At 45.7% G+C, this 25,842-nt stretch overlaps 1 protein-coding gene across 2 annotated transcripts; it reads right to left on the bottom strand.

Moving 5' to 3' along the window:
- Positions 1-1,191: 1,191 nt before the first annotated feature.
- Positions 1,192-25,371, bottom strand: LOC139330045 (Golgi apparatus protein 1-like). 2 transcript variants are annotated; one of them, XM_070960777.1, is made up of 27 exons: positions 25,021-25,353; positions 20,124-20,153; positions 17,258-17,344; positions 16,196-16,411; positions 15,555-15,758; positions 15,176-15,247; positions 14,889-15,075; positions 14,094-14,311; positions 13,730-13,851; positions 12,969-13,070; positions 12,699-12,852; positions 12,560-12,577; positions 9,752-9,889; positions 9,390-9,476; positions 9,226-9,288; positions 8,789-8,902; positions 8,225-8,313; positions 8,013-8,130; positions 7,400-7,492; positions 7,162-7,299; positions 6,709-6,832; positions 6,436-6,578; positions 6,104-6,205; positions 5,728-5,835; positions 5,360-5,480; positions 5,144-5,250; positions 1,192-4,800 (listed from the first exon to the last, which is right to left on the bottom strand). In XM_070960777.1, exons 1-27 carry the CDS (start codon positions 25,351-25,353, stop codon positions 4,633-4,635), a joined length of 3,456 nt encoding a protein of 1,151 aa, XP_070816878.1. In that variant the 3' UTR covers positions 1,192-4,632. The 2 variants fall into 2 exon arrangements, with proteins under 2 accessions (XP_070816878.1, XP_070816885.1); XM_070960784.1 differs by lacking the exon at positions 12,560-12,577 and having other exon boundaries at positions 25,021-25,371.
- Positions 25,372-25,842: the final 471 nt, after the last annotated feature.

Here is a 25,842-nt window from a genome sequence, read left to right as displayed (position 1 = left end):
AACCCTTAGTGACATCACTTCCTGTAACTCACCGTTGACTTTGCAGATCAGTTACAAGGTATGTACTCATTATGGAGTATTAGACTGTCGTGTTGGTACTTTTACTTAACTAAAGGATCAGAGTACTGCTACAAAACTCCATGAGGAGGATGCAAGTTACAGGTGGGCAGTGGTGGAAGAAGTACTTAGTAAAAGTAGTAATTCCACAGTGTAGAAATACTGTTACAAGTAGTCCTGCATTCAAAATTTCACTTAAGTGTACTTCAAGTGCCAAAATTAAAAGTACTCATTATGCAGAATAATGTCTATTATGTTACTGAATTATTATTATAGATGTATGTTCATCAGTTTTTTATTATTTTTTGTACTGCTGCGTACTTTCCACCATATTAGAAATACCTCCAGATATACTGCAGTCCAGTCCAACACCAGCTCAGAGCACAGCATCACCGATGACCAGAGTGCAACAGTGTAGAAATACTCTGTTATTACTCAAGTAAGAGTACAAAAGTATTAGTACCAACAGTAAATACTTCTGCAGAATGGCCTGTTTCAGAATAATCTTTATACTGCTGTATTGTACTTACTGATGCATTAATGTGTTCATCACTATCAGTGTATTTGTACACTGTATTTTGTATATTAATCTGCGATATAACTTGCAATTAAAGTTATCAAATCAATGTAGTAAAAAGCACAATATTTGCCTCATTACATTTAAATCGTAGTAGAGTTGAAGTATAAAGTAACATAAAATGGAAACACTCTAGTGAAGTCAAAGTACGTTAATGTTATACTTGAGTACTTTGTACTGCTGCCTGTCATCTCTGACACTTCAAACATCATATTAAAATGAGTAAATAGTTTTATGACACCGTAGTACTTTTAATACCCTTTAAGTGATCTTTTCTGTTCTTCAATTACATCCACGTTTTCTTTTTTCACTTTTCATAGTGTTTGTGTTAGTTTGTGTAACTGCTGCCGTTGTGTTCAGCACAGAAATATGATCATAAATGTCACAAAGACAGAATTTAATGCAGTTTAACGCCTCAGATTGTACCTTCAGACTCTGAATATACACGTTAACCTGGTGAGTAATACACGTTATATCTGTCTATCTTTGCTCTTTTTCTTGTTTTCAGATCCTCTGAAGCAACACGAATCATAAAAAGACTCTGGTTGAGCCAAAGATACGAAAATCTGCAGACAGTTTTATTAAATTGACAAATTTTTATCTGTACAGCAAAATCAAATCTCACACCGATGACTGTTACGCCTTCGTGTTACATGGCAAAACGTGAAAAGAAACAACTGCACACTGATGACGTTCGTACACGTAGACTTGCGTACAAAACTGGTTATAATATTTCTTTATTTCCTGTTACATCGCTCAACACGTGGCTTCAGCAGACACACAGGAACATAAAGATGGTTTAGGAAAGCTCAAAGCGGCGAGCTGTTGGTTTCTGACTGACGTTGATCGGCTCGGCTTTCGGGTGGAGGACGTTTCCTTTTTCACGCGCCAAATCCAGGAAGTTCACGACTGGTTAGCAACTTCAGCTGCGTTAGCTTTTAGAAATGAGCAGAAACGCTGCGTTTGCTGCACATTCTGCATCTGTGTGATCACTTCATCCGGTTTTAATCATTCACAAATATTAAAATACAACCAAAACTGTTTGCTGAAAGGAGGCGCGTTCGCCTTTCAGAGCTCTGGATCTTATGAACGAGGCTCGGCGTCCAATCAGCGAACAGACTCCGATGTTAAAGTGCAAAATCAAATGTTCATCAGTCAGAAAAGAATAAAAAAATGCAAAATAATGTTTGCATCTCTTCAGTTACATTAAGTTAGACGTCGCGTGCCTGAAACAAAAAGAAGAATACGTTTATGGCTTGAACGTGAAACACGGAGCGATGACTTCCTCTCTCGGTCAGCATGAAGCCACTTTGTCTTTAATATCACTATTTGATGCTTTTCTACTAATAGTTTCACTGGTAAAAGGGACCCAGAGCAGATATTTTGTACACAGGCTTCACATATGTGTATCGAGGAAGTAAAAATCTGATATTACTCTGTTCAAGCTTCGGGCAAATAAATGAGAATGATCTGAATCAGATACTCGATTGATCACCTGCGACTTTGATCTAAACGCACAGATCAGATGACTCCTGTTCACCCTGACTGCTAAAGCTTCACTGTGGCCTGTCTCGACCACCAAAAGCTGCTTTCTTTTCATTTTTTGGCCGTTTGGTGGCTGCAGGGGGTTCATAAGAGCTTCAGCCAGGAGGCGATTAGCTTAGCTTAGCATAAAGACTGGAAGCTGGGGGAAACTGCTAGCCTAGCTCTGTCCAAAGTACCAACACCTCTAAGATCACTGATAAACACGTTACATCTCGTTTGTTGAATCAGTACAGAAATGTGTGCAGACGTGTACGTCCAGCGTTTCTGTTGTTGATCCAGGAAGACGCCAGGAGGTCACAGCAGCTGTTAGCCAAAAACCTGTTCAAGTTCGTCGCTCCCTGCAAACCACAGCTCGCGTTTGGATCAAACAAAGGAGATACAGAGTGTTAATTTCTGATCTTAACCGGCCGCATCACGTTTCTCTTCATCCTCCTGCTGTTGTGCTAGACTGATTTTGTTGACCTGCTCAGAGTTGGTGGTTTTTCCTTGATTTTTGTGCTTCTATCACGGGTAAGTAGGCTTTGTACTCAATTTTTGTGTTTTAATGGCGTCTATTATTGACGTACGATCGCGAGTCTGCACAGGGTGTTTTATTTTGAAAATTACCGGATCTTCCACACCGTTCCTGTGTCTGACTTCCTGTGTGACTCGATCTGGTCTTAATGACGCGTCATTCGGCGCGTATTGTCTGCCGCGTCTCAAACGTACCGCGCCTGCTGGAAGAGCGGCAGCGGTCAGCTTCATCGGGCGCGTCGCAGACGAAACGTGGACGTGATGAGTTTGGTGGAATTCGGTTCAACGTGTTAGCAGGTGTATTTTTATTTTTTTTTTTACAGGTAAACTAAGCAGGAACTGTCCTCTGGCTTCCTGACCAGTTGCCCAAACACACATACAGCCCAGTAAATCGTGTGTTAACGGCACTGTTTGCGTATACGAACGAACAGCTACGCTAATAGTTGGATTATTGGCTCTAATTAGTGAGTTTAGCCTTCAGTCTTCAGTCTCGCTCGCTAACAGAAGCAGCAGCAGACAATAATTATGCTTCATGATAACAATGCAGTTATAAACAGCAGCTAACAGCAGCGTTAGCTCATCGTTTTTGGGTCCAGAGAGTAGAATTCAGACACAGACGACAGATTGAAGCGTCATCCTGGTCACTACCTTTTCATGAAGACCCCACCTCACCTGTATGCTGTTAATGGCCATTAAAGGCTACGCACCCTCCGCCCAAAGGCTGCAGTCCAGAAACCCCCCAAACACAGCGAGACACAAATAAAATACAAGTCTCTGCAAATAAATACACCACCACACACTTTTCATGGGTCAGGAGTGATGACTGAGTCTATATGTTGTTTTTTAGGAAACTCCTGCCAACCTAGCTTAGCTACGCTAATCGCCACTCGGCTAATTTAAAGAGGAAAAGCTCTTCCAGCCCGGTGTGTCAAATGAGACTTCAAACCCTGCGATGGTGACCTCTGACCTGTATGTGCCCATTTCAGTCAGCGTTTTATCTGCTGAATGTTTAATTCAACGAGGGCCAAACCCGTTAAACCAGCAGCTCGGATATCTGAAAAAAGGAACTTCCTGTCTGTTTTTACACGAGTCTCGTGTTTAAATGCTGCATCCATGTTAACAATCACCGCCTCCCTCACAAAACAAAGAAAGCCGCTCATGTCTGCACGCTGACGAAGCCTCTGCGCGTTATGTGACAGGTTGTGTTGGCTCATTAAAAGCAACAGGGGGCAGGATTGGGGACGACAACGCAAAACTTTCCGAACTGTCGTACCTGCGAGCTGGACTTGATCCTGTACAGGAGTGAAGAGGACGGGAGTTCACGACCGATGAGGAAATGTTTGAAAGCAACAGGAACGTCACAGAATTCAACCCCAGAGTTTTGCCTCAAGATTTCGAGTTGCTCCGTGAGCGATTCAGGCAGCCGCAGTCACTTGCAAAGAAACAACATCCTGTTGCTCGACATGCTCCAGTCTCCATTAAATATCACGAAAAGCATCAGGACTCGACGGGGGGAAGCGATCCTAACCTCAGCAGCAGTGGCGGCGGCGGCGGCCCTCCGTCACCTCATGAACAGCGCTGATTCAGAAACTTAAAAGATGCCGGACGACCTCACGTCCAAACCCAATGAAACAAAGCAGACTTATTGGGAGGAAAATGTGACCGTCCAATCGGACGGCCGGCGCTCTCTTGACGTTTGGAGATGCCCAATGGGAGTCTGAAGGTTGTCGTGAGAGTCGGAGGGGGCGTTTTGCATTGGATGCAAATATTCAGCAGCAGCCAAAAAACAGAGGAGCAGAGGAGTTCCAGATGTGGGTACTGGCGTTGGCACTGTGCAGGTTGGCTGGCATCAGGGAGAGGAGGCGCGGGAGGAGGAGGAGAAAGGGGAGGAGGAAGGTGCGAGGAGTCAGTCTTTTCCGAAGTGTCCGAGCGCTCGTCCTCTACCGGTCCTTCAGTTCTCGCGTCACTCGCTTGGTGAACCGACCGCACAGCAGCCCCACCAGGAAGAGGACGCACACGCTCAGCGCGATCATGAGCAGGATGTAGTTCTTGGAGGGCGATGTCATCACCTGCACGGCCAGGTCTGAGAAGCCCTCCGCCGGCGCCACCTGCAGGACAGAGGGGGAGGTTAGCGGAGCAGCAAAGTCAGACAGCTTTTCGGTCACGCTCGCGGCGTGTTTGTCCATCTGACGGTCAGTCCGCCGCTTTGGTCCAGACTGAAACATCTCAACAACCATCAGATGGACGACCGAGAGCTCTTCAGACGTTCGTGGTTCCCAGAAGATTTACCCTGATGACTTTTCCTCCAGCGCCACCAGAAGGTTGTCACTGTGGATTCAAGCTAAACGTCTCACCAACTAACAAAACAGTAATTAAAATGCAAAGTCAGGCATAGAGACTGAACAGTGCGAAGGGTTGTGGCGAGGTGAAGCGCCTCCTCCAGCTGTTCACCTTCGCAGCGTAGCTCCACATGTCGATGCGGTCTTGGAGTCGTTTCTTGCACTCCGGCTGCAGACGAACCCTCTTGTCCTGTAGCGCCTCCATCAGACACGACATCTCTGGAAGGTGAGAAGGAGCAACACGTTAAGACCTTCAGACACACAGTGAACAATCCCACTGAAAAAAGATGGAGGCTCCATCGGCTCCGTGTTGTGTGAGAACACCCACGTCGCCCTCTGCCGGGTGTGATGGCAGCACAGTGGTGTTTGAGGTCCAGAGCGCAGGCCGTGTGGAGGACCGGGTCCACGAAGATGTCCGCCTTACTCTCCTTCAGCATGTTCAGGACTTCCTGCGAACGACAAAGAAAGGGGGAGGAGACGAGGCTGAGCTCCTGCAGCGACATTCATTCAGACAACATGCTGAGTCATCGAAACGCCTGATGGACAACACCGTGAGTCCAGTCGAGACCTTCAGTCCAGCTGAATCAGTGCGGTCTCTGGACTCACGTTAGTCTCTGAAATGCTGTATATAATATTCCTTTCAGTGTCCTGAGATGACCTGACACTCGCAGTCGCTTCGGACGGAGTGATATTCACCTTTTTACAGCCGTCCTGTTTGATTTTCAGCAGGTTGACTTTCAGACACTCCTCCACCTGACCGGTCTGCTCCTGAGCTGCAGCCTCCTCAGCACACAACCTGGAGATCTGCAGGAGAGGCAACAGGAAACAGGACAGGAGAAAAGGAGGAAGTGGAGAAAGAGAGAGGAAACATAATAATAATGGAGGAGAAATGGAGGAAAAGAAAGACTTGGTTTGATGCAGGGACAGTTGAGATCTGAAATAAACTAGAGGAGTGTGTGTGTGTGTGTGTGTGTGTGTGTGTGTGTGTGTGTGTGTGTATGTGTGTGTGTGTGTGTGTGTGTGTGTGTGTGTGTGTGTGTGTGTGTGTGTGTGTGTGTGTGTGTGTGTTCACCTCATCTGAGCAGTGCATCTGCAGCTGTGGGTCCAGTCTGTAGTCGAGCGCTGACTCCTGGAGAATCACTCTGATCTGGTCTTCACAGTCTGGAGACAACCTCTGAACCAAACCCCAGCCAGAAAACACACGATTTAAGACAACAACCTCCAGTGTTTCAGAATTTATTCATTTATTTTAACAGTGGCATTAAAATATGTACATATCTAATAGTAGAAACATTATTTCCACTATTCACTGCACTGATCTGCAGCTTGGTAGTTTTATTGTTTGTCTAAATGTCAGTATTTTTACGTCACTTTTTGGTTTTTGGGAGCTGACTGTGGACTGACCTGGTCGGCGTATTTGAGTTTGAGGCAAGCGATCACCTGACCCTCCAGCTCGCTGTCCTCGCTGGCCTTGTTCAGGATGGGCTGGCAGAACTTTGGGATGTCGGCTCGACAAGCTTTTCTCAACACCGGGTTCAACCTGTAGTCTGGAGGAGGAGGAGGAGGAGGAGGAGGAGGAGGAGGAGGAGGAGGAGGAGGAGGAGGAGGAGGAGGAGGCGGCGTGTCAGCGAGGTGAATGCGCTGAGTCACATCCGGCTCTTGTTACTTGTTACTGACCTGTGTTCTGGGTGATCTGTCTCTTGGTGATCATCTGTTTACACTTGGGATCCATCAGCTCGCTGTTCTTGTTCTGCTTCAGACACTGAAGGACGTTCCTGGTGTCCGCCTCAGTGCAGAACCGCTGCAGGAGAGTCAACGACCAAACCGCTTAAAGAATCGTGGCGATTTACGACAACCGCTGACGTCTGAAAAAGCTTTTTCTGTGTTTTCTTGTTGTTTTGGTCAAATTGAAGCAGGAAATCGGTTTGTAAACTGTGAAGAATGTTTACAGCAAACAAATTAGGCAGTAAATTTCTATTCTGTCTGACCTGGAGGCTTGTTTACAGCCTGTCTGACTTCTGTTTAGTGTTTGTTTTGTGTCCCAGATCTCAGTGATTATTTACAGCTGTGAGCAGAAAATTACAAACAGCAACGATGCTAAAAACTACGAATAATAAAACTCTTCGTCACCTTGATCATCTGCTTGCAGACCCTCATCAGCTGGTAGTCGAGCTCGGGGTCGGTCATCTCCACCTCCTGCAGCCTGAAGATCCGCTGGTGGCAGCGCTGACTGAGCTGCTTCTTCTGCTCCTTCAGGCACTCGATCATCTGAGGAGCAGCCGAGGGAGAGCGAAGTGAGGAGGAGAGGAGGAGAGGAGGAGGAAGAGGAGATCACGGTTTCTAATGTTGGTGATGTTTTCTTTCTTACCTGAGCGTTACCAAAGGCCACGTTGGGACACAGGCGGCTGATGTCGGACTTGCAGGGATCATAAAGCTCCGGTTCCAACCGAATGTCCTCCGACTGACAGGGAGGGAGAGGAGAAAGAGGAGGTGCACTGCGAGTTTATCCCACCAATGTTTCTGTAACACTGGTTCATTTTAGTGAATTAAAACTGCAGCTTCTTCTGTGACTCCGCCCACTTCAATGTCCACAACAACTGTAGGACAACTGAACGCTGACAGCAAACATCAGCACACTGTCTGACTGTCTGTTGTCCTACAGTTGTTGTTTGTCTGTTTTAATTGCGTTTACTGTTGATGTACGATTGAGTGTTTTATTTTTAAAATGTACCAGATTCTCGTCACCATTCCTGTGTCTGACTCCCTGCCTGGCTCGGCTCTGTGCAGAGTCTCCAGCTATGCTAACCGCTCCGTGAGGCTGTACTGACATGTTAACATCACCATGCTAACATGCTGATGTGTAGCAGGAATCACCTCTGCAATATTCACTATCTTAGCTTAGCATGTTAGCATGTCCTGGGTTTGTGTGCTATCAGGACCAAAGTGTGTGTGTGTATGTGTGTGTGTGTGTGTGTGTGTACCATCTCCAGCTCCTCCACCCGCAGCTGTTTGCGACACTTGAGTGACACCCGCTGCTCCTTGGCCTCCTGCAGCGTGTCGTTCCTCACCGTGGTGCTCAGACAGATGACCACGTCCACCCTGCAGGTCGACGCACACGGACAGCGTGAAAAACGTCACTTTAAATCACAGCAGCAGGACGCGTGAAAGACTCTGAACGAAGAGTTCTGCTCACTTTTTCTTGATGTTTGGACACAAGCGGAGAACGTCCTCCTTACAGGCCATCTTGAACTTATAGGAGAACCGGAAATCCTTCATTTGAATCTGAAAGTTGAGCACAGAGGAAGGAACATCGTCATCGGCCTCCTTCATTTTTCATTTGTCTCTCTCCTGTGCTGCAGGATTTTGTTTTAATTCAATAACACAGAGAGAAGCATTAAAGTTTTGCACTCTTATTGACAAAAAGGTGAGAAAGTCAGCATTTATGTGCAGCTGTCTGTCCAGAGGAGATTAAAATGACCACAAAACAGCTACTTCACTGTAAAAATGTGGGAAACTGAACTTCAGAGAAAGATTAGATGTCTATTCATGACAGAAAATGTGAAATATCACCAAACCAAGAGCGAATCCCAGTCCAGAGTTCAGCCTGTAAAACATCCTGCTGTCCAACAAACAGGACTTCCAGTAAAACCTGAAAACTGCAGCTGGTTTGACGTCAGCTGACTGCTCAATAAGGGTCCGACAGCAGAGACAGAAGTCCACAGAAATCAGGACAGAGACGGACGAGATGAAGACTGACCAGCTGGAAGTGTGTGACGCCGACCGCGCACTTCTCGTTCATCTCCTTCTGGTGTTTGTTCTGAACCAAACACTCCATCAGATCACCGGTGTCGATCTGGTTGTCGGCTACATCCTGCAAACACACACACACACACACACACACACACACACACACACACACACACACACACACACACACACACACACACACACACACACACAGAAGAATGTTAAGTTTGATGGGCGTACCAACAGTAAGTAAGGAGGGTGGGGCTTAGCAAATGGTCAAGTGGCGGCTAAAAGTGTGCACTGCTATTGGGTGAAAGGATTCACTGCTTTATCTCTCTAACTAATAACATGTACATGAAAGCTGCTCGTCACTGAAGCGGATTCTGATTCACAGACGGTATTTGTCTTTCAGTAATTGTTTGTGTTTGTGTTTCTGTACGTCCTCACATGGCAGTGGGCCTGAGTGACGGGTTCACAGGCTCTGATGAGCAGAGCGTCAATCTGGATGTCCTGCAGCAAACAGTGAGACAGAGACAAGAAGCTCAAAATGTGCAGCTGAGACACAGAAACACTCGAGGACATGACTGTGCTTGATGCAAATGACCTCTGACCTCGGACTCCAGCTCAGTCAAGTTGCCCACGACGTCCCTGCAGGCAGACACCAGGTCCTCTAGATGGTCCTGCAGACACTCCAGCTCCTGGACACACACACACACACACACACACACACACACACACACACACACACACACACACACACACACACACACACACACACAGATGTAAATGGCTACAACATGCACAACCTTCCTGTGAGGTCCTCTAAACTGATTCAAGGTTTGGTTTCTTAAACGTTGGAGAGGATTAGGAGCGAGAGGAGCCATTGTGATGCACCAAACCACCAGCAGAGGGCGCTCAGACACCAGTCACAGGGTCTCAGGAGCAGGTAAGCTGCAGCATCTGTCCGTCTCACCTGTCCAGTGTCTGTCTTCTCGCTGCACCACTTGCCGAGGTCGGTCATGCAACGTTTCTGCAGCTCAGGGTCCAACTTCACGTCCAGCGCCCTCTGGTGGAGAATCCTCTGAACCTCCACCTTACAGTCCCGAGATAACTACACACACACACACACACACACACACACACACACACACACACAGATAGTCTGACCACACTGAGTTGTTGACACCAGTATTGATATTTCAGAGCTATAAAACATATCAGCAGATTTTTATTTAACATAAACAAACATTTCTGATAAGAATCTGTTGATTAAATATTGGGACCGAGATAACGTGGAGTGCATGGTCGAGTGCAGGCCCTCACATTATCCAGCCTCTAAAGCTGCAGTGTGACTTCCTGTAATTACCAGTTTCAGACTGTGACAGCAGTGACGACCCTCTGACACAGCAGACAAACACGCGGAGCGGAGACGACTAATCGATTAACAGAAAATCAACCTGCAACAGTTCTGATCATCAATAAACTGCTGCTTTTCCTTCTTTTATCATTATGACTTGTGATGATTTTTCACCGTTTTCTGATGCGTTACAGATCAAATAATGAATCAATGAAAAATTAATTAGGACAATAATTTGGAAAACAATCATTAGTTGCAGCCCTGCAAACATGAGAATCTCACGTGTTAATTAAACCCAAATTTAATGCAAATTGCTGAATATTTTATTCTATTTTTAAGCTTAACAACACCACCTTCAGCCGTCTCACACCGGGACCTTGTAACCATGGTAATCTTTCCCAGCAGATTAACTGTCACTTTAACAGCCGCCATTTTTCCAAATCTGTGACTCAGACGTTTCATCTCCTCAAACATCAGAACATCATCTGCAGCTTCTCTTCTAAAACAGCTGCTTTGTGCTGAACTCTGAATTTAATTTAGCTTTTCCCTGATCAGTTGACTGCTAACTGAGCTAGCCTGTTATGCTAGCTGTTTGCGGCTAATGTGTTGCTAACATTCTGCATCTGAAGTCTCTATTTATTATATTTACCACTTTATTTTTGTTTGAGTGTCCCTTAAAACAACCCACTGACTATATTTTGAGCACAACGGAACAAGAAAAGCTGCATCTGTAGCATGTGAGCTACTTTCTGCTAACAATCCCACAATGCAGTGCGTCTCATTTCAGTGAAAATTACAGCTGTTGTCCTCAGTACGTCCAATGATGGTGATTAGTAACTATCTGAAATATCAAATGAGGCCTCGCCGTCAACCAAACTGCTCATTTACTTTGACTTTTACTCCGATGTACGTTAACTGGATCAATTACTGATTAATAATAATAATAATTCATCTCTCCAATCACTCCTGGTCATCTCACATTAACGGAATTTGCTGTCGATAAAGTTTCCACAGTTTCTGTTTCTTTCAGTAAAACTTTAAACTCGTCCTCAGCCTTTATTTGAAGACGCTCACCTACACACACACACACACACACACACACACACGCAGCAAGGACTGAAAAACACCAGACTATATAATCGTATCAAATCAAGCCGTCGAGGGTCTTCTCGCTGATGAGTGTAGTTACTAAAATCGTTCAGGGACATCAGGCTCCATCATCACATTGGTGAGGCAGACTCTTTTGTTAGAGCGCGTCCCTCTGAGACAAACAGCTGAAATCATGCTCAGCGCTCGTCACGTCTCGGTGTCGTCTAACCCGACTCTTCACCCTAAAAGTTAATGATTTACATTATGAGGACTTGTTTTTTCCTCACAGTCCGCACGCACACACGCACACACGCACACACACACACACACACACACACACACACACACACACATATCACTGCTGCCAGAGTTTTAAGTGGTACAAAGAGCCCACATCACTCCTGATCTGCAGTCCTGCACTGGCTTCCACTTACTTCCAGGATACAATTCTCGTTCTCGTCTATAAGCGTATTTATGGACCTGCTTCTAATCACTTAGTTGATATAAGATACACTCGCTCAGGTTCACAAAGGCTGCATTGAGTTTATGGCCACAGTCAGTGTGTGTATTCAGCCCCTGATTTACTACGACAGCGGTTCATTACGCAGTCAGGTCCTGGACTGAGGACTACACACACACACACACACACACACACACACACACACACACACACACACACACACACACTGAGCAGTGCAGCAGATCAGAGGTGGTGTTTCTATGACATCACTAAGATATTCACCTCGCCCACCTGAGAAACTGCTATTACGCGAACTATATCCCATAATATTACGATCTTTAGCATGTCTAATTATCAATATCATCATCAGTTCAAAGTTTTAATCTCTCAAATAATTTATGACCAAATAAAACTCCCATCAGCCTCAGCTGCACTTAGCAAATGTTAGCATGCTAACACGCTACAGTACAAGTTCACACGTGCTGAACGGCAGCATGTTAGCGGTGTCTTTGTTAGCCTACGTTAGCATTTAGCTCAGAGCCTCCGTCCGGCCTCACAGAGCTGCTGCATGGCTGGAAAGTGGAAATAAAGAGCTGCTTTTGTAGTTTTAACGTGGAAAATTACTTTTAAAGTCCACCAAAATTAAATGAGTGATTTTAGCTGCTGCTGTTGGGAAACTGTTGACAGAGTCATAAACCGGCGCTGCTTGGCCTCGCTGTGGAGCAGGAAGTCACACAAACACCACATTAAATCACCCCGGCCTATCAGCGACCGACAGGCGTGGATTAAATCGCTGCCCTCATCACCGTCACCATCGATTCAACCCTTCACCGCGATCAACACTGGCTGATTTAGAGGAGCCATCGACCACTTACCTCCTCGTCCAGGTTCACCTGGTAAAGTTAAGAACATCAGAGTTACACCTGCGGTCAGAGAGCGAGCATCCTACAGACGTCAGCCGATAACGAGCCAATAATCAGGCAGAGACATCAGAAGTCTGTAATGTCCTCGTACCCGCCGGCCCTGCTCCTCCGTGCGGTAAGCGTGGCGGTACAGGCAGGAGAAGACGGCGCCCGGCGGCATCAGCTCGCTGGTCTCGTTCCAGCCGTGTGTGTGACACAGACGGGCAGCGTCGCCCTGACACTTCTTATACAGGATGGGGTCGAGCCTGCAGGCGGAGACGGGGACAGAAGAAAAGCTTAAAGTCCACGCTGAGTGGACTTTGAGTTCAGATGATTTTGTCCAAAAGCAGCTTGAAGTGTTTTAAGATGTTTTTTGACTCACTTCCAGTCTCTGGATATGAAGTACTGCAGCTCCAACAGTCGCCGTTCACAGTCCTCCACCATCTTCTCTGTGTACAGGTGCTCCATCAGGCACGACAGGATCCTGCACGCACACACACGCACACACACACACACACACACACACACACCTGATGATCAGCCAATGAATGATTCTAACGATCGGCCTGTGAAGAATGATTGACAGCTGCTGCTCAGCGTGTAGAGTCAGAACATTTCACATCAAACTCAGTAAATTATTGATGAATTTATTTGTTTCTGTCGAGTTTCACTGAAGTGTGTTTCATGATGAGTTAAAAAAACCTGAATTCAGAAGGTGCACAGTTGTATTTATCAATATTTCCTTTGTTGACATTTTGTGAGTTTATGTTGTTTACTTATCAGTAGAGATGCACTGATACTGACGCTGATATCGGTCCAGTGCAGATAGCTGGATTTGGTATCGAACGCCATCATTTGAGTACATTTTTATTTGTGTGTTTATTTGTTCCATTTTGTTTTTCAGAGTTAGGAAAGCAACGTTTGAGTCACGCCTGACGTGTCCTTACACATGAAGAATGATCCACACAGCGAGGCACACAGCTTACGAATCAAACACTGGTATCAGATCAATACTGAGGCCGATGCACAAAGCCCAGCAGTCTGTATCGGGACTGAAGGATCAGCGCATCACTACTAATGAGACTCATGAATAAACATGACGAACTCTGTGTGTGTGTGTGTGTGTGTGTGTAACCAGCTCACATTGGGTCTCCGCTGCGGATGTGTTTGCAGGCGGTCTGGATGACGGACTCGCAGGCCTCGTTGAGCGCTCGGTCGATCCGGTAGTCGGCTCCGGGGTCCGCAGACTGGATCAAAGTCTGCAGCTGAGGGAGACAAACGTTCAGAGAAACGTTAAATGAGGCTGGATTTTATTTATTGGTAGACAACTCCCTGGTTTATACAGTATCATCATTTATAAAATTTATATCATTATGTTTTCAAACATTTATTTTCCTGCAGAATATTTTCTAAATTATTAGCAAACACGTCATGTAGACGGCTGAAGTTTTTAGCGACGTTTGCATCTCTTTAGGCATCGCAGCGACATTCGCTGCTGAGGTCTTACGGCGCTCTGGCAGACGCTGTCGACGGCGGTGCTGCGGTCGCCGCGTCCGATTCTCATCAGGCAGTGCAGCGTCCGCCCTTTGCGATGCAGTCCGGAGCAGTGGGCCTCGATCTCTGTCCGGCAGTGCAGCACGATCTCCGGACTCAAAGAGAAATCCTCCATCAGCATCCGCCGGTAGTCCAGCATCTCGCCCTGACACTCGCCGCTGACGGGACGACCTGCGCAGCACGAGATCTGAGTATTACTGACAGTTATGATGCAAGGCAGGTGCATCATCTCAGCACTGTGCGGCAGGTATCTACATTTTATTAACATTACAAAAATAAACTTCTTTGAAGTTAAAGCTGCATTAATTTACGTTTTTGGCCACTTGGGGGCGTCGTGGCACCACGTTACACATCAAACAGACATGGAGCAACGTTAGCATTCATGCTTGTATTCAGCAGATGAACATTTACTCTCCTTTCAGCTCTGTTTTGGTCTCCACCAACACCTGAGAAAAACATCTGTTAGCTTTAGCTGCTAACGTCTCCTTCCTGATGTTTGATGCAGGGAAGGCAAACAGTAAAAATAGAGATTTATCTTACTTTGTCTCCACATTTGCTGCTTATACAATATTTCAGTGTAGTATTTTACAGACTGTGTCCACTCGATAACTGTTATGGAACTACGGTGTTTCAGCGGCGCTGTGGTCCAGTTGCATGAATCTGTATGATAGTATCTTAGCGCCACTCTGCTGCCATCATGTGGCAGAAAGTGCAGTGCGACGTTCGGCTGCGTCGTCGTTTGACTCACCGCGGTGCACGGCAGCCTCCAGGCACAGCAGCAGGTACGACAGCCGAGCCTCGCGGGCTCGCGGCAGGTTGGTGTCCAGGCTGCAGCGCTGCTTCCTCAGGTCCAGCTTACAGGCTTTAGCCAGAGAGTAACTGACTCTGTAGTCCTGAGAGATCAGCTTCTGACGGGTGGTCAGAGCGTCCCGGCACTGAGGGGGGGGAGCAGAGGAGAGAAACGTGAGTGAGGCGGTGACCTGATGCCGTCCCGCTCTGCGGGGTCAGAGGGGTCAGACGCCGAGTCGGCCGTACCTTCTCTGACATGGCCTCTTCAAACTTGTGGTTGAACAGACATTTGTAGACTTTCCCTTCTCCTGCCTGAATCTGTGGAGAGGAGAAACACAAAGTGGATAACTAGCACAACTTGGAGGTTTCTGATTTTAGTCATCAGAACAAAACCTGCAAACATATTTTCATGTTTCACTTTGCCGTCTCACAGTTTCCTGTAATTTATCTTTTTTTAAAGGGCCAGATGTTAGCATGACGAGCTAACTGTAGTTAAGTTCCTGTTGCAGCATCGTGTTTCTTCTGCTTACAATGGAAATCAAGAAGCCGATGAACGACACTGACTCTGAACATCAATAATTATTTCATTTTTTCAAAGTGTGCAGGAGTTCGTGGAGTCTCGTACGTTCTGACAGAATCTCTCGCGGTCGTCTCGGCAGGAGAAGTAAAGATGTCGGTCGAGGTGGAAGTCGTCTGACGACAGCTCCGCCACCCGCAGGATTGCCTTCTGGCACTCCTCTTTGATTGGTCGAACGCGATCCTGCTGCTCCGCCTCCCTCACCAGCGCCTTCTCCAGACAGGAGATGACCTCACCCTGCGAGTGGACGTCCTGATGAAAGGCGGACGGCGAGGAAAGAGAGGAAGAGGAAGAGGTATGACGTCACACGTGACAGCTGTGGCGAACACTTGGGTCTGTGAAACAACAGGGACCCTGAAGGACCACATGACACCAAAACCAGCGTCCACTGGAAGAGGTCAGAATCATATCCATTAAGTTACTGGGTAATAATTAATGATGCATTCATGTGTTCATCATTTTAACGTTTTAGCTCGAGTTCATATACTGCTGAACTCATAGGTTGATTATATTTTGTAAATCTATTTTATTTTGATAGAATGAGTGTGTAAGTCAACTGCACGCACGTTACTGCCCCCCACATCTGTCTGTTGTGAAGGCAGCGACCTCTAGTGGCCGCAGTAATTATGACGGGAGCAAAGGAGGAAGTCATGTGACGTCGTACAAAGAGCGAGACGGGACGCCCTCACCTTGTGTCCCACGTTGACGCTGCCGCAGTGCAGGCTGTTGATGTCTTCTTTGCATTTGTCCATGAAGCCGCAAATCAGCCTATAGTCGCTGAAGATGATACTGGTCATCTTGGTGATGTACTGGTTACACTGGTACTCGCTGATGTTGCCGCGGTGATCAACCAGGCAGGACACCAGGTAGCCCCTCCCCCGCTCCTCCTCGTTACACTCTTTAATCTGCAGGTATCGAACAGGTGACACGTTTGACCAAACTGTTCGTGTCGGTGATTTTATTGTGGAGATATAAAGTTTAAATACACGTTCGAGTAATGGTGGAAGAAGTACTCAATACCACAGAGTAGACTTGAGTACTTGAGTAAATGCTCTTAGTTACTTTCCACCACTGTGTTTGAGCGTGTTTGCCTTGTCGTCATTAAGTTCATACTGTTACAGATATTACAGGGATCAGTGGTCCTTCACACTGAAAGGAGCCAGCTGAGGTTGGATTATACATCCCATCTGGACTGGGAGTCACCTCAGACTCCTCCAGGAGGAGCTGAAGGACTCGGCAGAGGACAGGTGCACCTGGGCTACCTTCTTTATCCTGCTCCCACCACAGTCAGCAGGAAACAGCACAGTGACTGAATCAAACTGTGGATGAAAACTGTTTCTGCTACTCAAAGCAGCAAAGTGGTGACTGTGAGACGACTGTTGCGGAGATGAATGAGGAGAAAAACAGGAGGTCTCCGACTAAAATATCATAAAATACACTTATCAAATGTAATTATATATAATACAGGTGAAATTAGAAATTAAGGCCTGTCTCAAATACAGCTGAAGAGCAGGTTCTCTCTGCAGTCGAAGTCAATAAAGGCCAGTTTGAGATTTTATGGTGTGTCCTGTTATTCTGCCATGTAAATATGGTAACCACGCGTCAGTACTGTAATATATGAAGTCCCGTAGCTAAAACACACCGCTGCTACGTTACATACAACCGTGAGTCAGCTGTGAACATTTCAGAGTGACAGCTCCATTTAACTGGACAGGAAACTGAACCCTGAGCTTCCTGCGGCGCACACGGACCTCAGCGATGGTGCTCTTGCAGACCTCCGTGGCCACCGACTCAAACTTTGGATCTGTGGTCAGATTGAGTTTATAGTTCCACAGGAGCTGAAGGAGACAGGAACAAAGATCAATACACGATCAGATCAGACAAATATGTGAACATGTTCGAGGAGTCTGACTCAGATTTAAGTTGCTCTCCATGGCGGGAAGAGACAAACGGCTAAAGACGAGGACAACAAAGACAAGGAAATAAACACAAAACTATTAAGTGCATGCAAGTACAATATATAATAAATATATATATAAAAATCAACATTGACTAGCAACATACTGCTCGTGTAAATTAAAGTTCTGCAAACTACTGAATGATTAATGTAATGGATTACTTTACATCCCTGTCTCAATGCATTAGCGTTGTGAGGTTATTGACACCATATGACAGGTGCATTAGAAACCTGCACCGCTGCTGGTTTAAACCTTCACACTGACGATGAGGAGGAGGACTCGCGCCTTTACAAAATAAATCATCTTTTGGTGTAATTGTCTAAAACAAAAGCAGAGCCTGATTTCACCGCCTGCAGACTCAAATCCAGCCTCGGTGAAATCCATCATGGCAAATTAGCCTGAAACATAATCAAATCAGCGCTGAGGGAGGCTGCGTTACCTGCTGAGGAAGAGGAGTCTGTGAGCATTTACCGACAGGGAGGGTCCGGTGGAAAGACACCACTGAGATGCATTATGGAAATGACGAATTCATGCATTTATGGAGCTTGACACATACGAGGGCTACGTGTCGGCATATCTCTGCCTGCGCTGCTTCGGTTTTAACTGTCTTTTCCACAAGTCTCTCCAGCTGCGACGGCAGCTCGACCACGCAGATCAGACTTGCTTCATCACACACACAAGTTTCTAAAAGCAACTCTTCTCTTCAGATTCTCTTCTCTCTCTGTGTCTTTTATTGTTTTCCTGTCAGCTGCTGCAGCCACAGATACCAGATCCTGACAGTCAGACCGCCCCGAAAATCACACAACACAACACAGTGTGTGTGTGTGTGTGTGCGCGTGCGTGTGTGTGTGTGTGTGTTAATTGCAGCTGTGCCTTCCTGTGCTGTAATAAAGACAGTCCAAGTGGTCCATTAACCTCATGGCGGTGCATAAAGCTGTCTGCAGTTAACGGCTGCGAGCGCCGAAGGTTTATCAGCCAGAAGCTGCTGAGACGAGCTTCAGGAACCTCAGACTGAGCGTTAGAAGGAGGTGAAATCACAGTTTGTGAAGGTCGAAGTGACGAGCTGACGATTCTCCAAAACTCTTTTTCTTCTCAGAGTTCAAACAGCAGCAGAGAAGAAACCACCTTTTATCTGCTCAGCGGTGGAAGAAGCACTTTGCTGAAGTACAAATACCACAGTGTAGAAATACTGTCAGAGGCAGAATTCTGCCTCTTTCAGAATCATATACTTTATATCAGATTATAATTTTGGTGGCACGGTGGACAGTGGTAACATTGTCGCCTCACAGCTAGAAGGTCCCGGGTTCAATCCCCACCTGGGGCGCTGGGAGCGTGTCCTCCACCATGCCTTCGGTGCCTGCTGCTCGAGGAAAGGGGCCTTTCTGTGTGGAGTTTGCATGTTCTCCCCGTGTTCACCTGGGGTATCCTCCATAAAAACCTCCACTAAAAACATGCAAGAAGATCAACACCTGACCAATGGTGACGAAGAGGAGCCCACTGCTCCTGGTCTGCCGCGGAGGAAGGACTTACCAGGATGGGTTAAAGGCGGAAGAATAATTCCACTAAGCATGGCGTGTGTGTGCATGTTGTGTTGTGTGTGACTAATAAAGGGTGTCTTAATCTTAATTGATGATGCATTCATGTGTTCATCACTTTAATGTTGCTGCTGCCAGTAGGGCTACTTTTAATTACGTCATATTTTATGTCACATTGTGAGTCTGATCTTTATCCATAATAACACCAGAATTTAACTGTTTTTCTACTATTAGCCTAAATCTGCAAAGTGGCTAACTAAAGTTAGCAAATAAACATACTGGAATAAAAACATCCGCCTCTGAATTTTATAAAGTAACATCAACTAGAAATACTCAAGTAAAGTACAAGTATCTTTCAAAATATTATGAATATAATGTGTTCAACATGCGTATGTATTTATATTATGATGACAGATTTTACCCAGTAATCAGATGTAATAATGTCCAGTACTTTGCTGAACACTGACACTGTTCGTGTGTGACAGCATCGTCCAGTGGGAAAAAAGACGTCTTTTCTCCTGCTAGAGGTGGAAATTTAGAGGAACAGCTGGTGGGTGAGAGGTTAAAAATGCTCACAGTACAGTGATCTGCTGCCCCACCCCGCAAAGGTGAAATGGTTTTATGTAGGTCTGTGTGTGTGTAACTAAAAATGGTCAATCTCCTATTAATTATTGACCTCTAACACCAGCACTGAATGTGATGTGTCCCTCCAGTGCTGAGGCACAGCAGAGCTTTGAGCTACATGCTAACAGGCTGATGTTTAGCTGGTATGTTTCCATGCTCACCATCTTGGAGTGTTAGCATGCTAATATTTGCTAATTAGCACTAAATACAGCTGAAGCAGACAAGAGTGTCATTAGCTCTGCAGGTATGTGATCACAAATCAAGGCTTGACCAAACTTTTACATTTCATCCTGAGCGGGGACAAAGGTCATGACGATCCGTTCAGACGCTGTGGAGACATTTCAGCGTCTGACCTTCAAGCTTCAAGTTAATCCCAGTAAATATTTACACGCTAAACAGATTCTGACATGATGGCCTGCACCAGCGTTCCAAACTGTCCACTTCCTGTCTCTCTGAAAGACACAACGCTCAGTGAGTGTGTTTTATGAGGGAGTACTTACGTGGTTACAGTCAGGAGCGATCTCAGTTTCCTGCAGGAAGACAGAGAGGAAGAAGACAAAGGTGGATTCACTCAGGTGAATTCAAACATGTACGAACACACAGGCACGACACCTTGATACGACCTCATGTTTGTGCATTGAAAACACAGCTGAGTCTGCAGGTGATTAGCCTAGCTTAGCATAAAGACTAACTGTGTGTGGCGAACGGCGCTGCACTTCTCCTTAAAGCACATTTCACCTTTCTGTTTGTGCACAAGTTACACACACAAGGTATAATTGGTTAATTAGTGAGTTTTACAGGTGTATTTTCGAATTCTGCACAGACCCACAGACAGGTGAGCCCAGATGTGTTTCAGCTGAGTGAAAACCCTTAAAAAAACCCTCCAAATTTATCTTGTTTACATGATATCTTAGTGAGCAGCCTGTTTTACAGACAGTTAGGACAGAGCACACCTGTCCTTTAACAAATGGCCTGTTTGAGCATTTATAGTTTAAATTTAGAGAATTAAGAAGACTGAACATAACGAGCATAGATCAACTGATGTTATATTTGAATGTGGTCATTTTAACAGAACCTATTACTGTAATGTTAAACAAAAATTAAAATGAGTAAATCAGTTTCTGAGCAGAGAGGAGGAGGACATGAGGGTCGTCTTTTTAACAGGAGCAAAAGCTAAAACAGAGTGAAATGTCACAATATTCATTTTAATCCCAGCTTTGCATTGATTTAAGAACCAGGAGATAAAATCCACATGAGACACGTCCCGTCTTTGGCAGATTACTGTAAACGAGCGTGTAAAACACACGTTCTGCATCCAGCATGTGTTCTGCAGAATGTGAGCGAGTGAATACGACGAAGAGAGAGAGAAAACATACGGACACAAACGTCCCGACGATGAGGTTAAATAGACATTAATCATTTCATGTGCGCTTCCTGGACGCTTCCTTTAGTTTGGCTGGAGGAGACCAAACAGCCGTAAGGAACAAAGTCACAAAACAGCGACGAGCAAAGCAGCATTTTTCTCCAAACGGCAGCAGATTAATGTGAAGAAAGCGTCAGAAGCTCTTCAGACTCTCCCACAACATCCTCGACTATCAGAGCAAACGCAGCGGGAGAAGCTGCTCTTACAGCCTCTCATCGCGTCGCAGCAGAAAGACATGAAAGCGCTTCATGTTAACTCCGCTCTGCCCACGGGAACGGAGACAAAGACCGTCTTTAAGCCGTCATCTCCGCTAAATGTTTCAGAGACACGGGAACAAGCGTAATGAGGAAACAGACCCTCTGCGGCCCGCTGAAAATTACCAATTAGCACGACTGTGAGTTATTAATTAATGACATTCACATCAAAGGCTTCAGCAACAAGACCAGATTAATCAGCGATAACAGAGGCGAGCGGAGTCTGTGTAAACCCACAGAAATATAATAAAAACACCACAGACACTCTCCAGGCTGAGGCCAGGCGTGTTCAGCTGGTTGCAATCTGCAGCCCCACCGCTAGATGGCACTAAATCCCACACAGTGGTCCTTTAAAGCACACGTAATGTCAGAGAGTCGTTTTTCAATCTGTCTCGAGGGCTGAAAACTCTAGAATATATCAAAAGGAAAAGTCAAAAACGACTGAAGAATAAATTATTTAGTGCAGCAGAATCTGGATTAGAATTAAAACAGAAGCACAGATGTTATTCAGGAGGACGCAGCGAGAGGACCAATGCATGCTGGGTGTTGAATAAGACTCATAGTTTTTGTTTTCAAATGTTCCCTTTTATCTAGTTTAGTTTTCATCATGAAAAAGATTAAGATTCATCTGGTGAGGGTCCCGACCCCCAGGCTGGGAACCACTCACATCCATACCAACACCGTGAGTGAAAGCTGAACAAAGTGACACCCGGAGACAATCAGAGTCAGTCCAAATAAACTGCACACACACACTGGCAGGCTGACTCAATGACCACACCTGGAGACGTCCACAGGCCTGTCTGTCTGTCCGTCTGTCCGTCTGTCTGTCTGTCTGTCTGTCTGTCTGTCTGTCTGTCTGTCTGTCTGTCTGTCTGTCTGTCTGTCTGTCTGTCTGTCCGTCTGTCTGTCCATCTGTCTGTCTGTCCGTCCATCCGTCCATCTGAAAGTGACTTCCTGCTCGGCACTTCATTTGTAACTGCGCTTTCTCAGACAAGTGTCGGATTTCAGCTGAAACCACCACAAATGAAAACACAGGTACTGTCTGTACTGTGTGTGTGTGCGCGTGTGTTTGTTTGTGTGTGTGTGTGTGTGGAGGTGGTGTCTTTCTCTGGAGAAGAGGCAGATTTATAAGAGTCATTTACCTCTTCAGGAGGCCACAGCTGTTATTGAGTTGAAGCAATGTAATTATCTCAGTAAAGAGGACATCTCTCAGGAGGAGCGTGTGTGTGTGTGTGTGTGTGTGTGTGTGTGTGTGTGGACCCACTGAACGGCAGGTGAAAGTCTCAGGACGCGTTCACAGTGTTAACACTATAAGCAGCGGTTATGGCCGTATATGAAATCATGTTTTCGGTGGTTTCCTACACGCTGTGAAGTACTTGTACACAGCTCTGAGGACACGCTAAGTGTTTTTCGTGCACAGTATTTGTCAGCAGCTGTGACGTCTCCTCTGAAGACGTACTAAAGCGTCAGTGTTTTATTTCGCTGTCATTCATTATCTGCTAGAGAGAGAGAGAGAGAGGGAGAGATCCACAAATACAAAATCAAACTGTAATATTAAAAAAAAATGTGAAAAAATAATATCTGATCTAAAACTTCAATTCAGCCAAAATTCAAACATTAAATACTGAGTTTTGGACTTTGACTGTTGTTGTTTGAGTAACTCAATGTGAGACACTTGAATTTTTACAGAAAAACACACAAAATGAAGCTTTTAAATCACCGACTAGAAGCTAAATTTCTTCCACTTATGTTTAGCATAAAATATTTTCCATTTCTATTTTTATATTCAGAGACATTTAAATTTCAGCCAAGTTTTATTCAGCGTTTAGATTTTAATTAAATATAAATTCTCTGAGACTCAGATTATTACAGCTATCATTGATGGTTGTGGCTTCAAAAAGTAAAATGCGATAGATTTGTGCGCGCGCGCGAGATTAAACCGCGTCTCCAGACATGTCGTCATCATCATCCTCATCATCCTCATCATCACCTCTGATGTCTTCCTCTCACAGATCAAACCTCTGAACGGAGAAGAAACATCAACATTCAGAAAAAGTCGCTCGGTGTTTATCGGCTGAATCTGAGGCTGCAGCTGTCGATCGGTTTCATTATCGATCAATCTGAGAGGCACGCGGACAAACGCGGTCTTTAAAATGTCGGAAAACAGTTAAGACGTCCGTCAGAAGCTCCTGCAGCTCATCAAACTGCTCGTTTTGTTCGATCGCCGGCCCGAGAGGCGAAGACGTTCAGCTCCCGATCAGACAAAGACGAGTGGGAAACTGATCACAATCAATCGATTTTCAAACCAGTCCAGGATCGAATACGAACACCCCCCATCCTGAGACCCTCAGCTCAGAGCACTCCGACAAGTAAAAATCCTGCGTTTAAAATCTTTCAAAGTATATTTCTGGATTACAATTAGTGATGCGTTCACGTGTCAGCATTAAAAATTTGATTTCTTAACCTATAATCTTCATTTATTGATTTATATGTTGTATTTATAATAGTAGAAGTACACAGTACTTCAGAATTGTACTTGAGCACAGTACTTCCACCTCTGCTGCATTCACGTCCAAAATAAGCATCTAAAATTAATCTGCACACGTGGGCGTCAAATCTGGACTGATGAGTGTTTTCATCACAAAGACACAAAGAAAGACGACAAAAGCAGGAAAAGTCATGTGACGCGCGCGCGCACACACACACACACACACACACACACACACACACACACACACACACACACACACACACACACACACACACACTTCACACCTCGCTCAGGTTGACGATTACCTGACCTCAGTGCGCATGGAGGAGGGAAACGGCCTCCCCCCAAACACAAAGAATAAAAATAAAACCGATCCAGACACGAACGAGTCCGACGTCCTCAAACAGCTCGTTTAGTTCATCCAGCAGCCCAAAACACGACGACAGATGTTTGTTTGATAAACGAGTCAAACAGCTCATCAGTTACCTAAAAAGTCCATCGATCCATCAATTCACCGTTTTTCTCCTGTTTTTCGCGTGAAGAGGACTCTTCCTGTTAGGAATTCAGATTTACAGTCTGTAATTGAATAAATAAAACATGAGAAATCCAAATGTTTTCATGTTTTCAGGTGTCAGATTTGGTTAATGATGACATCCTGATCTTTTAATACAACTGAATCATCCAAACAGAAGATGTTAAAGTGTTTTACTTTTACTGTTTGTGTTCCTTTTAAACCTCAGTGACTTCTGGGATCTCAGGCTGTGACTATAAATGGACTTTCTACGCTGAAGCTTTGCTGATTTGTCTTCTGATATTATCCATCTTCCACAGAGCATCACACTCTGCAGCCTGTTCTGCACGTGAAGCCACATCATGCAGAGTTACAGCACAAACATGGAAAAGAGTGTGTGTGGCACTCCAGCTTACTCCTCTGTAATACTGCGTAATTTAAACATTTATATCGTCATTTTCTGTAGTTTCTGGAGTGAAAGTGTGGATTTATGGCGCCTTTAATTAATCTGGTGTGTGTGTGTGTGTGTGTGTGGATGCTCGGTGCTGGACGCTGATGCAGGGGTAGATGTCCCCCTCTCCATCAGCTCTCCACCTCTGCATCAGTGTCACGCTGACAGCCGGTGTGGATGTAAACCACCGGGGCGACACACCCAGCGGATGCCCATCACCTCCCGGGAGCGGTGGTGACGCTTCCAGCTCAGCCGGCGGCCGCTTACCTCTCTGCGGTCCTGCAGACACTCCAGCACGGCCAGGTTGTTGGTCCAGGTGTGTTTGGGGCAGAGGCGGGTCAGGTCCTCCCGGCAGGCCTCCTCCTCCGACAGCTTCCAACCGGTCGCCCTTCGAGGCTGAGAGGCCCCAGCGGCGGCGGCGGCTGCAGCGGCGGCGACAGGTGCATCCTTGGCCGGGGGATCAGCGGCTCTGAGGACGGGCGGGTTGGGCGGCTCGGCCGGGCCGCTGGCTGCCTTCAGGCCGAGGACGGAGCCGAAGCCGCAGAGACACAGTAACGATAACAGCAGCTGCAGCAGCTGAGTGCGACTGTACGCCGCCATCTTCACACCACTGTCAAGTTAGTCTTATTGACACTGCATCACTTCCGGTCAGTAAGTTCATAATAAAAGCCTTCTTGGCTAGTAAACATACATCTTCCGGTCTTTCTATAAAAAGGGAAAGTTTTTCGGACATGTCACAATGTCATTCAATGTGAAGAGAGATCAAAACCACAAAAGGGTTTTAACATAAGACAGTTAAAAAAGATATTTATGAATGTGAGATCCCGTGTTGGTGAAATGTAACTAAGTATTTTTACTCAAGTACTGTAGTCTTCAGTGCAATGTGCACTTTGCTTGTCTATCTGCAGTTTACGCTTTATTAATACTTTACTTCGACTCCGTTAGGCGACATTAACTTTTTATTCCACTGCATTAATTTCACAGCTTTTGTTTTTAGTCACTTTGCAGATTCAGATTATTCTAATAAATTTTGATATATTGCTGTATAGGTTAAGAAACAGCAGTATATAAAGTTGTGCAAATGACTTC

The sequence above is a fragment of the Chaetodon trifascialis genome, chromosome 1 (genome assembly GCF_039877785.1).
Source record: "Chaetodon trifascialis isolate fChaTrf1 chromosome 1, fChaTrf1.hap1, whole genome shotgun sequence".
Lineage (NCBI taxonomy): Eukaryota > Metazoa > Chordata > Actinopteri > Chaetodontiformes > Chaetodontidae > Chaetodon > Chaetodon trifascialis.
This window is presented reverse-complemented; position numbering and strand designations above follow the sequence as displayed.